General features: G+C 42.8%; 1 protein-coding gene across 1 annotated transcript in view; it reads left to right on the top strand.

Moving 5' to 3' along the window:
* The first annotated feature begins 384 nt into the window (after window positions 1-384).
* atp8a2 (ATPase phospholipid transporting 8A2) overlaps window positions 385-13,697 on the top strand; it is a 56,305-nt gene continuing 42,992 nt past the window's right edge. The window contains exons 1-3 of the mRNA XM_034108483.2: window positions 385-642; window positions 2,919-3,020; window positions 11,250-11,394. Coding sequence (XP_033964374.1) covers window positions 600-642; window positions 2,919-3,020; window positions 11,250-11,394 — 290 coding nt within the window. The 5' untranslated portion in view covers window positions 385-599. The remainder of the gene's footprint in view (window positions 643-2,918; window positions 3,021-11,249; window positions 11,395-13,697) is intronic.

Here is a 13,697-nt window from a genome sequence, read left to right on the forward strand (position 1 = left end):
CTTCAATCTCTGTACCCAGAGCAGAGGCCAGTACGCGCGTTCGCATCTGATCCTGATCATACGATGCGCGCCCCCGTGGCTCAATTGAATGAATTGAATGGGAAACAAAACCATAAACAAGCCACAGAGCACATGAGCGGAAGTGTGACAGTTGATTTTTCGAAATAAAGATTTCAGATCAGACGCAGGGCAACTAGTGATTTGGTACAATTAAAAAAAGGTTAAAAATCATCATTACAATTTCCTCTACTATGAGCGGTTAAGCTTTTAAGCCTGGACCTGGCATTGTTTTTATCAACCCATATTTGTTTTAATAAGGGTAACTTTATTAAATGTAAACATCACATTCATCTTACCTTTATTCGAACATCTTTTATTTTGAAAGCAGCAAACGGAAGTAGCACCTTCTTCATCCTTTCTATGGCGCTCTATGGCAGCTGTCCTCTTCTATGCAACATTACCTCCGCAGACTAGCCGAGAAATAATGACCAGTGAGCCGCAGCCCGGACCCGGAGCAGCGGCCCCCTGCTCTGCCGGAGAACCGTGAGCATGCCCCGGCTTGGAAAACATCTCCCCAGCCTCTCAGACAACCATTCAAGATGTATTTCAACCGGAGAGCCAAGAAGATACACACCGAGGGGGGTAAGCTAAAAAACAACAACAAACACCTTATTTAATCTTTGCACAGTTAACGCTTTCACCAGCCTTTTAATTTGAGATCTGTCATCTGTCATCGCAAGATCTCTGTCTCAGTGTTAACAACAGGCTATTGCGGCCTGTATATAATCGTGCGTATTTAATGTGCTTGGCATAATAACGGGATTTGTTCGGAACTGCGGCATGCATGCGACTTGCTGTACCGGTATCTATCCTCCAGTCTCGACTTTGTTTTTGGCAGAGGATGCAAGGGCAAGCGGACTGCAGGTGTCTGCTTCAGATGGCCCGGTATGCCCTTTATATGAATTGGCAATCTTACATAAGATGATACAACATGTGTGTTCCTGCTAGGATGAGAACGAGTATCGTGTGACCTTAAAACTCACTAAAATAGAATATACTGTATTTCCCATGACATCAATATGGTAACAGATAGTTGTGTTGCAACAGCCCCTCGTATCCAGGCCACCTGAATGACAACATATGGGATCTTTTCTTATGGGTTGACTTGCTTAAATATTTCTATAATATACAGTATATATTCGAAGGAGTTATACATTATCTCTCAATACAATATACTGTATTCCTCATGGCATCGATATGGTATTAGATAATTGTGCTGCAACAGCCTCTTGAATTACAACATATTGGATATTTTCTTATGGATTGACTCGCTTATATTTTTATAAAATAAATATGAAGGATTTCTTTGCATTTGAAATCCCAAGCTCATATAGATCATTCCAAGAACAGCCTATTTCCTTGCCGACTTTTAATCCACGTGACCGTCTGGAGAGCACACCTGACCTGAAGGCCATCAACATCCTGTTTCAACAAAACAGGTTTCTACACCGGTTTTCTACGAGATGCTGCTTGAACCAAAGCTGTTATTTTTGACTCCCCATGACTGAGTGTGTAGTGAGGGATAGTCATAGTTTTTGGGAGAAAATGCTTCATATTTCCCCAGGGAAGGACCGAGAAACACAAAGCTGCATCGGATGATTTCACACGTCACAAACCGATGTCGGAATGGAAGAGAGGAGCGTGTGTTTTGCTCTTCCAGTGGCTTTTAATAGTGACTGGCACATATTGTTGTGCTTTGCTGATGTGTGTGTTTGTGTGTGTACTGTATATGTGCGGCTGCATGCCTCACGCAGCTTCCAGAAATAGAAAGTAGGGCAAATTGTGAGAAGAGATGAGCGCCAACTGGGCCACACTGTCCTCAGGCCAGAGGTTCTCTCATACATATATATATACATATACATATATATATATACACACTTTTTCACAGATCAAAGGTTAAAAGTATTCAGCACCCATTTCAAATATAGAAGCATACATTGTTCACAGTATTGTTACAAGCCATTATATATTTTTGTAGAATAGAATATCAGATGGTCTCACCGCTGTGATATTTACCTACGCAGAGCTTAAGTGCTGACTTGCACTAGTTCACTTCTTGTTTGTATTGGAGCAATTGTCGTGGGGCTTCCAGTAACTCGACAGGATACTGTTCTGCTTTCTTGGAACTGACGAGTGTTTACAACTGCCACATTTATAGCGTGGGTGTGAAGGGGAAGCACGAGTGTCATATTGCTGCCTTCACTGTGACCTCATGTATCCTGACCTCTTCAATCTTTGCTCCAATTAGCAAACTTCCAACCTGCCATACCCCGGGTGACGTCTGCAGCTCCAACCTCTCACATGAACTCTGAAACAGATCATTATTTTATTTCATTTTTGTTTGAAAGGACCATGAAAAGAAAATAATAATTCTCACCCAGCTTTAGATGGCACGATATACGAAAACAAGTATTTAAGTTATAAAACATAAATGAAAACAGCATTCGTCAGCCCTTAGGATTTATGTTTAAGTTTAAGAGCACATCGTTCCCTTTGTTGATATCATTCATTTGTGCAAGTCATGCGGCTCAGCCAACCGTCAACAATGCATCTGTTTGGGAAAGATGATGCCTGGTAGTCATGGCTGCCAAGCAAACGAAGGTGTCATTGGGGAGATGGAGTGAAACCCAAATAAATTGCAGCAATGATGTACTTACAAAGGTTGGACACAGGGGGGCACTCCTGCTCAAGCTAAGTCCATTCTGTGTGCATCTCTTCAGAACTACAGCCATGAAAATCATTTCACTATTAATACATCCATCACAAGCTATATTTACATTTGAGTGATTGACACATTGTGTTTATTGACATCTTGTCTTGTGTGTGTGTTGTTTCCTCCTGCCTCTCTGGTGCCACAGAGCAGTTAGTGTTGACCACCCTTAGGCTGGAGGCTTCTGACCTGCAGGACCCAGGCCAAGGGGCTACTTTGTCAACCCGCCTCACGGACAAGTTTGACAAAAGTGAGTTTGCTCGAATTAGACTGGATGACGCCACATTTGTGTCCGGAGTCCTTTTAGGTGCATGGCCACCAGCTATAGGAGCAGGTGTCTCCAAACCCCCGGCCCTCAAGAGCTACATGTCCTGCTACGTCTCTGGTTCTTATCTGAAAAGATTTCCCTGCTGCGGACCCTGATCATCTGTAGCTCCTCGGGGCCTGGAGTGATTAATGCAGAAACCTTCCACCGCATGTGCTTCAAGAAAGTGGGGTCATGTCAGTCAGAGGTGGGAAGTAACTAAGTACATTTACTCAGGTACTTTACTTGAGTATTTCCAAATGTATGCTACTTCTACTCCACTACCTTTTTAAAAAGGTACATAATGTAATTTGACTTCACTACATTTATTTAACAGCTTTAGCTACTTTTAACAAAATGCATCTCGAAAAATTAAATGAGTAGACTAACTCTTTAAGTCAAATTGTTTTAAAGTTTGACAAAAGGTCAATCAGTATTTTGTCTACAGCAGTAAAATGCTACTTGATGCATTTTCTAGAAATGTCACATATATAAATATAATTATATACACATGTTAAGACCATTTCTCTGCACAATGATTACTTTTACTTTTTATAAGTACATTTTGCTGATAATACTTTTTCTTAAGTAAGGTTTTGAACACATCCCTTTTACTTGTAATGAAGTGTTAACACAAATGAATTAGTACTTTTACTCAAGTAAAGCATCTGAATACTTCTTCCACCGCTGATGTCAGACCGTGCTAATGACGACAGATTGATTTCACTGGGCACTTTTAAGCTAGACTTTTATTACCAACACACATGCATGCTGTAGAACACAAAACACATCAGTGTGTGTGTGTGTGTGTGTGTGTGTGTGTGTGTGTGTGTGTGAACATGGCTGCATGGCTATGACACATAAGTGGATTTAGAGAGGAAGCACGTTGGTTAGAAGCATGTCGTATTGCTAAGTTTTTCTGGCTTCAAACCCTGTGTGTTCACCCCTATGTGTGCTAGCCTACATCAGTGTGTGTGTGTATATTTGTGAATATGCATACATTTGTGTTGTGTTGTGTGTGCGCTGCTGTGTCACCTGTAGGATTATCAGGTTATATATTAGCAGCAGGTGAAGTTGCAGAGCAGACACAGAGGGGATTATCCTGCTCATTACAGTGGCTTCTTAAGAGGCTTTCTTGCCTTACTTCTTACTCGGTTGCAAATGGAGCCACTGGGACCGCCTGAGGCTAGTTCGACCAAGAACTGCAGATAGGGGCCTGCGGGTCGGGGACGGGACAGCCATGGGACGTGGAAGTCAGCCGGACCGACGACGCTCCGTTGGTAATGCTATTCTAACCACACAGCAGGGTCGTAGGGGGAAGATCTCTAGTGTCGGGGGATTAAAGCCTGAGACCTTGCTGTTACGGGGCAATGACTTTGCGGCCATGTTGCCAACTGTGGAAAACAAAATGTGCTGGGATGCTCTCTGGTTGCCATAGTGCAATTTTATTTATTACATTTTTGACAGTTTTTAAGATAACAGAAATGTGTAACCCGCCAGCATCTGTCCTACGTACTTAAAGGACCCATGTCATGGCTATTTCTACTGATCATAATGCCATTGTTGAGGTCTACTAGAATAGATTTATATTGTGCAATTTTCCAAAATCGCATTGGTTTCTCACAGCATCTCTGGAAAGTATGTGTCTTCACTCTGTCCTAAATGGCTTGTTGGAGCTCCTGCCCCCCCCTCCCTGTGAGCCCAGTGGCCGCCTGCGAGACAGCGAGACACAGCGAAACCCAGCCCGAACACACATACACCCGCAGCCTGGCTGGGAGTTTGTGTGTGTGTGCTCACAGCCTCGCTGCGTCCCGCTGTCTCAGGGAGGAGACATCGGCGGAGCTGCAGCTGAGAAAAGATTGAGTGTGTGTGTGTGTGTGTGAGGAAGTCTTAACGTAACGGCTCCAGGGATTGGTCTATTTGGACCAATGGGTCCATTGGGGTATGGGCACGTTACTGTACCCAGGAAGAAAACAATGGAAAAAGATAAATGTCCAACGAGGCGTTCTGGGGCAGCTAGACGGGTCTTCTCTGTGTTAGTTTTACTCGCTACAGGGTGTGCTTTGAGGGTTTGTGACTCTGCAGACCGTCTACATGCAGAAAAAGCTACATAACAACAAGGGGACGGGTAAGAACCAGAAAAGCATGTCATGGGACCTTTAAATCAAATGTATTTTACACAACTGTATAAGGTCAGTTGAAAGCAATAATATTAAGTTTAGATAAATATTATATAAGGTTCAACTTAACATTATTACTTTCAACCAACCTAATACAGTTATGTGACATTTCTTGACATAATACGTTTAATTAAAGACAGCATTTCAGTTTTTTCATTTAACCTCGTCGGGCGCTTCAACAGGATGATTGAAGCTATTCTTCTGTGACTGCTGTTTTGATTATTTCCTTTCTGGCTCAGTCCACTCTGGTTGAGGTGTTTGGGGGAAGTGCATTAAACATGATTCAATTAAACATGTAAGCCCCGAAAGCTTTTATTTATGCCATTTAAAAGCACAATTCTGGCAAGTCTGTGCTAATTAACGCGACGGCTGTTTCTTGAGTCTTGGAACCGAGGCACAGCTTCGGGTGAAATATGCTCTGCCATACTGGAAAATGTGGATGAATTATGCAGCCTGTCTCTATCAATTATTCAGCAGCCAGCTTGCTCTTTAGCAGGAAAACCTTGGCTTCCAGGGAAACTTGGGGCTCAGCCCAAAAACCAAAAGGTAATACTCCATTTTAAGATATTATGAAGTGAGAGATCTTCAGATGACATGCATGATGGATTTAATTGTCTTTCTTTTTTTTCCCTTGTTCTTCGTAAGGGAACAGGTGATTTTATCGGCCCATTGTGCTTTAATAGGCTTCTAATGACACAACTATATGTTGAGAGAGATAGTAAAAGGGCTGTTAAGCTTCCCTTTAATGGACGGATGTTTGGCTTATTAATGTTGTTTAGAAGAAAGGGGACACGTCTTGTTTACGCCTCACCAACCAAGCGGGTGTTTGGTAGAGCAGGGTATGAGATCAAAGTGTTTGTCGAGGTTCGGATCGGTCTAGTCTTACCTGTCCTGGTCGCAGGTTATCGGACCTATGTGGTACCTGGATGCTTCACGTGTAATTGACCTGGCTGTGACTCTGCTGGGGTTTTCTGCTGACTCATCTGTGGCACATTGGTAATGAGGTTGACTGCGCTCCATCAGGGATGAGTAACCGAGGCATTGATCCCTCCTCACAAATGAATCAGAGCTGAATTGGGCTGCTGAGAAAGCCGCTATTGATCTGCTCAGAAAGGTAGAGGGTTAAAAGTGGAGGTAATGGAAAAAACAAGAATAAGCAACCAGGTAGAGAAAGAGTGGACCATCAATAACTCGTGGTTACTAGCCGATCCTCCTACTGTATGAAATCATTAACGGTACGTCCACACAGCAGCTTTAGACGAATCTTCCACCGCTTCCAACGCTTCTCTGCCCATTGACTTTGAATGGGGATGACGTCACTTTGCCTCGCTTTTCGCCGAACTGCATTGTGGGGGAGCGAAGCGAAGATTTCCAAGATTTCCAGGATTCAAAAGTTGAGCAATGTTCAACTTTTGAAGCTGAGCTGGAAGCGTCAGCCAATCAAACACGTTTATGCAAATCTGACAGTAGAAGCGCTAGCCAATCAAACCGTGCGTAAGCAGGGAGAACCAGACCGCAGTTCATTTCCTCATATTCCAAGCGAGAAATTACGGTAGCAAATCACCCGGTTCTTTACGACCAGAACTATTAACGGGATACAAACCGGAGGAACCAGCATGGAGGGAGGTGGCAGAGACAGTGGGGGAAACTGGTAGCTTTTCGCCTGTTTGGGGAGTTTATATATATATATATATATATATATATATTGCTCGCATAAAATCCCCGGGGTTTTTTGCTTTGGATGTCGGGGGCGGGAGATTCATGTGATTGGTTGTTGGTCGCAAAAAATTCCCCAAGCTGTCAGACACGCCCAGCTCCAAGATTTTTGAAAAGCTGCTGTGTGGACGTACCGTAAGAGAAGTTCATGAGATGGAGAGACTGACCTTTATTAAGACTAAGAAACAACTGGTGTCCTTGAAGATGGTCGAAATGTTTAAAATATATCTCAAAATGAATATGATTGTGAATATACCCTACTCACTTACTATGGAGAACACTCATTCTATTAACCTCGAGGACACTTTGCAGTTATCCATAATACTCAGGAATATTTCCTCTAGATCGCATACGTGCTGAAGTTGCTTGTTTATTGTGTCATTTGCTGTTTATTGTCTGGAAAAAATCAATAAAGTCGGAGTGTGAAAAAGAAAAAGGAAACCCTGAGAAAAGATCGGAACAGGATTGTTTCGTGATAGGACCGCGATCACAATGTTTGTTACGCTTCACTACCTTTAACCTTCTCTCATCTTCAATCATTTCCACAATCACCTGCTATCTTGATTGACCTCAGTGCCATTCGCAGTGTGAGTGAGTGCAGGGCTGAGATTAGCTCTGTTAGGTGCAGGCGTAATAGCCCAGTCAGAGTTATAGAGATGAGGGATAGGCTGCCTCATTATCATTCTGCTTGGATAGACTTTGACCCTTGCTCTCTCGGCTTGGTTTGGTGAAGCAATAAGGTTGTAGTTTTCAGAATCAAAATCAGAATCAGAATTCCTTTATTAGTCCCACAGCGGGGAGATTTACAGTGTTAAAGCTAAAGTGGCCTAGCAGGTTAAAAGGGCATGCAATAATAAAAGAAAAGCAGACGTAAGTAATAAAATCAACATAAAGACAAACAACCATGGTTAAAAAAGGGTAGCAGCAATTTAAAGGTCACCTATCATGCTATTTTTAGGCAATAGCATGGGTCTCAGATATATAAAAAACATGTCTATGAAGTGTTTTGCTCAAAGTACCAAGCAGATCACCCATTCTAGCCATGCCTCATATCAAAAGTGCTGATTTGGGGAATAAAGCTTTAAAAAAAAAAAAGATTGATTAAAAAAAAAAGGAGGGGGCTGAGCTCATGCGGGACCCGGCAGCTACTGTCTAAACTAAATACTGCCGTGATGAAATTACGTCTTTCACACACACATACGGGTATTGGGCCGAGCGCGACACCGTACTTCCGGTATCCGCCGTTTTACGCGAGGTGCAAGCAGCCGTACACCGTCTAGGTGTTGCTAAGCTTCCTGTACTGAATATCATAGTCTATTGCCTTAATCAATATCTAGTCAACTCTAAAATACCACATATGCAATGGCATGATAATATTATTGTGACAAGTGGGGTATTCACCTGGTGTTTCCAGAAGATAGACGTAGATGCTGCCAAAATCGACGAAGGCCACTGTCGTTTTTCCATACATCTGCAGGCAGTCAGTAAGGGCAATCCCACAACCCACACAGCTCTAGTTCACGCTGGTAACGACCTAGAGCACACCCCTCAAGTCCAGAGATGTCATCCGAAGACATGCAGCAATTTCTTCGGTCGTTAATTCAGAAAAAAAAACTAGTGCGCTCTGCCTGGCTATGTTAGCTAGCTGTTTATATTTGCACTTCCAGGATATTTGCACCTCCAGGAAAATGGCGTATTTATATGGTGCGTGTTGCATTGTGGGTAGCTCGTGACGTCACTGTGTGTGAAAGAATATCGGACGCAAATCTGGATCAGCTCCGTTGCAGCCCCGTTTTTAGAGATTTGGGTACGGAGGAAAAGAGAGAGGGTTGCGTGAGTTCCCCGACACACCGGGGACACACCTTTTATGTATAAAAGACATCAAGAAGTGCATTTTGCATGATAGGTCCCCTTTAAGTAAAACTAAGTGCTGAAACGGCATTAAAAAACAGTTTTTAGACGTATTTTATAAAAATAGGTATTTCTTACATATAAGTGATTTTAGCGATTTAGTGCGATTGCAAATAAGTGTCTATATTGCACATTGCAGATATAGGAACTTTAACGGTGATGTCGGTCTTTAAAAATGGTGGAATTACTATGAATTTTAGTACAATAAAAAGTGGGCTTTTACCTCTAATAAATACAAAATCCAAAGAAATGGTCTGGCTTAGAAAGAATAACCTCCAGATGCACTTCAAAGTGTATTGTACATGTTCCCGGTAAACACACACAGCTTAATGTCTCTTTCTATCTAAAGTGGAGTTCTGATGAGATTATAGCGCATCCAGTATAGATAAACCTGGCAGTTTTTCGTCTCGGCCGCTTTACAATTCATCGCCTGCTTCACAGCGGCAGGCTTGAGTGGGATATAATGATATTTTGGTTATTGAGGGGAGAGAAAGGCCCGGATTGTATAGTGCCGCAGAAATAGAGTTTCAAGACTGCGGAAATTCAATCTGCTAAACCCTGGCAGTGCTTATTCGTTTCTAAATTATTTACGCAATTAGCTTGTTGTTGTTTTAACTTACAGCCTCGCTCACAGACAGACACAATGCAGTCATACCAAGAAACTAGAAGATCCCACAAAAATAAGAATTACACTTCAGCTCTCACAGCTTGTATGCTGGAATGTAACTTAGTAAATATACTCAAGTATTTTACCTAAAAAGTATTTTTACATAATTGTACTTTACTATCTAAAATTGGCTCAACATTCACAAACTAAAACATTAACGGGCTCTTACATGGGTTTGATAGTGATAAAAACACAGGATAATATAGTTTTCCATACCAATATAACACTGCATGCTGATTACTTTTAGTTTAAATAATGTAAGTATATCAAGCTGCTAATACTTCTGTACTTCTACTTAGGTAACCTTTTAATTCAGGACTTGTAATGGAGTATTTTAAGACCATAGTATTTCCACATTTACTTTTCAACCTCTGCTTGTTGACATAGTATTATCAGACAGGATGTGACCTGCTTCCCAAAAAATGCACTCCAGGTAATTATATTTGATGTCATACTGGATTTGCATCTATGCAAAGTACTACTGACAAAGTTGTGAATCACGCAGTGAGTGGACAGGGTTGTTGACATAGTATTATCAGAATAACGACAGGATTGTGTGGCTTACCTGTAGCTTTGCAGATAAATGCACTCTAGATTATTCATTCACTGCATTCTAACTATCTTTGCAAACTATTGAGAAAGTTGCGAATCCTCCAGTGAGCAGACACAGGATCACAATAAATGATCTCCTGATGCATGGCTCCTGCCTCATGGATGTCACTTGACCCGACCACAAGATCTCAAGGCGATCTCAAGGCGATATCAGGCTTCTGGCCCTTTAAAAGCGGAGCCCAAGCTTTCCCCTCCGCAGCACTGAAACACTGAATGGCTTCCTCCTCTTGTTGAATGCACTAGTGAGGCGCTCGCTATCAAATCGGAGTTTTAGGGGCTCGTTAAACCTGAAAAAAGGCGTTTGGAGGCGGCAGGTGGCCAGGTGACACGGCTGCGGAGCTTGCAGAATCTTTCACCGGGAGTTTACTCAGCAGCGAGGCCGAAGGAGGAGCGAGGAGGCTCGGGCACGCTGCATCTATCCACACCCAGGTCCGCTGTAGCAGCTGAGTAAACTGAGCAGACCTGTTTGCATTGCTCTCACAATTTCCCTGCAGAAACATACTATCAAAATTAAGGGTAGAAAATTGTCCCGCTGCAGGAGAGCGTGCAGGGAGATGCCGACGCGTAAAATGGTTGGAGATGACAAAGCCTTGGCGGGGAATGGGAGGCAGAGGGGGGAGGGGGGGGGGGGGCATGATTAGCGTGCACCCTCTTCCCACTTTTTGTAAGCATCATTTCTGCATGTAATGACAGTCGCCATGCACGCCGGGTCTTCTCCTCTCCTGTGTTACATATGGACAGGTTGCTGATAACATAACACACGGTGTGTTTGTTCGCCATTGTGCATCCCTCAGCACATCCATTATACACAGGGGGGTCCCGTGGGCGTGTGTGTGCATTGACGGTACCTGCATAATAATACTGAAAGACAAGGGGGGGTGTTTATACCGGGAAACGTCATTGAATCGACCGCACCGGCTTCAGCACACATCAGCACAGAGTAGCCTATCCTCTAGTCTTGATTGGGAGCCTTTTGAACCTCGTCCGTCTGTGTGTGTGTCTCTCTCCCACTATCTCCCCCCCCTCTCTCTCTGTCTCTCACCACCTCTCCACTGACCTCGCTTCTCTCCCATCACTCTAACGGTGCAGGACCTGCGTGCTCGTCCGGAGGATACCGAAAGGCAGATGATGAGATGTCCGGGACTACTTCCCAGGCGGATCCGGTAGACGCCAGCGCCCGATCGGTGCTGCTCAACGGGACACAGACCACCAAGTTCTGCGACAACCATGTCAGGTGAGTGGGCTTTCACTGCATGTTGTGTACCTGAAATGCCCTGTTTTCACCTACTACTCCTACTACAGCATGCTTTGTAAACAGCATGGAGAGTATATCAAATCTGATCTGACTTTTATTTTCGGTTCATTCTGAGTGATAAGCTCTCTATCAGTGTGTCAACTTCAGTTTCAGTAGAGTATTTCAATTGTTGCTACTTTGTACTTCTACCCCACTACAATTCAAAGGTACATGTGATTTTACTCCACTACATAAATGAACAGCTTTAGCTACTTTTCACAAAATACATGTCTAAAAATAAGTCATTTAAATATTTTACAAAGAGTCTACAGTAAAACGCTACTTGATGCAACAATATTATCCAGACATGTCACATATACAATTATAAACACCATTTTTCTGCACAACTGTTACTAAGTACATTTTGCTGATTGATATGATGCTTGGTAGCAAACAGCCGGTCGAGTAGATGAAAATGTATCTGATACTTTGTCATTATTGTCTGTTTATTCAGAGGTGGTGATAAGCTCTCCGAGTGTGTTAACTTCACTTCCAGTATTTGGGTCAGCAGGGTCAGCTTCTTCTGTGTCTTCCTAAAGGACACTGCAGCTTTCTGGATATTTGCTTTAGAGCAGCTTTACACCCGTATTGTCAGGTTGAAGGACATCCTTGTATGTTTTTCCTCCCGTCATGCCATGTGCGGCGAGCAGACTTTGGACCACTGAGGATTAGCTTTTTCTCTCTCCCTTAAACATGTCTCAATTTCTTTTAGTTTTGCTTTAAATCGCAGGTCAAGCTCTATTGATAAGGCTTTTTTAATAAGTCACCGATTACTACACCTATGACCTAGGAGGCTGATCAGTCTCTGCCTGAAGTCCACTTGGGAATCTCGGCTTAACAACTTTACATGACTGTGTTGCTTAATCAAATGTCCTAATGAATATTCAAGGCTGCCAATAAGTGTAAAGTAACCACACTTGCCTGTGTTTATTTCAGAAAGCGCCTTAGCCGAGTGTGATTTATGAATCCTAGGAGGTTTAATACTTGTCGTCAGGACTTTTTGTGGTATAAATTGGACTACTAAGTCTTGAAACACAACAGTAAAACGGCGGTAAAAAATGACTTGGCATAAGACGGTTGGATATTTACACCCTCACCAGCCAAACACTATAGTAATCTATTAAAGGTGGGGTCGGTAAGTTTCAGAAACCGGCTCGAGATACACTTTTTGTTATATTCCATGGAATGCTCTTAACATCCCGATAGCAATGAATATCTGAAGTGCTTTGACAAAAAATCCATAAAAAAATGTCCTCTGTAGAAGCCGTAATACTGGATTGGATTGGATGGCCTACCTGCCTGTCAGCCTTCCATCGGGGCACAAACTTATCTCGTGCCCTCATTGGTCAAGTGCGCGTTCGTGTGTGTTGGAGGAGGGGCTCGGTAAGGAAGTGGCAGATTTCCTCCGGTTGTGTATTTTCAAATTCTAGCGATCTCGAGCCGGTTTCTCAAACTTACCTACCCCACCTTTAAGTGTTGTTAATATATAATAGCCATTTAGGTGGTGCTACCAACAAGCTTATTTTTCAGCCTGTAGGCAGTCATGAGCAGTGTCATACTAAAGTGAAGAAGTCTCTTTTATAAGTATCATCCTAACTATTGTCTGCATATTTCATGGGTTGTTTGAGGCCGTAATTATTGTATTTCCAGTTTAAATAAGACAGTTTAATTTGTCCCATGTCTTTATCTTTTATTATTCCCATTTGTATGCACTTACTGTGCTTGGCGCCATAGGGCTGTTCTGTGAGTTGAAGGATTGTCATTGACATTCAGCGGTCTGCCTTTTACTGTCAGGAGATTTCATTTCACTTTTCAACAGAGCCTATTTGAACTCCAGGAATAAGATTAAGGTGAGTGCTCCCTGGCTTCTCTCATTGGGTCACATGGGCCCTGCGCTGCATGCTGATTGGACAGCCAGGAGCACTCTGATGTCCCTGTGTTCCTGTAACTGTTTAGTTTACGTTTGAAAGGTTCAATAGTATTATTGATTTCTCAGAGATTAAAGCTTGTAGCTTTTATCTGTGTACTCGACTGGCCTCCTCTCAAATCCCTAGGCCTTCCACACTTCATATTTCACTGTGGATGTGTTGCAAACTGAACGTTAGTGCAGCAAAGTCATCTGCTCTTTTATCCTTCAGATCTACTCACCTTGGTTTGCTTATTGTTTTCTTCCAGTTAGGGGGATGACTTCTCCCTGTCTTCAAAAGTATTTTCTTTCAGCCTATATAAAGAAAACAGAACTT

The sequence above is a fragment of the Pseudochaenichthys georgianus genome, chromosome 20 (assembly GCF_902827115.2).
Source record: "Pseudochaenichthys georgianus chromosome 20, fPseGeo1.2, whole genome shotgun sequence".
NCBI lineage: Eukaryota > Metazoa > Chordata > Actinopteri > Perciformes > Channichthyidae > Pseudochaenichthys > Pseudochaenichthys georgianus.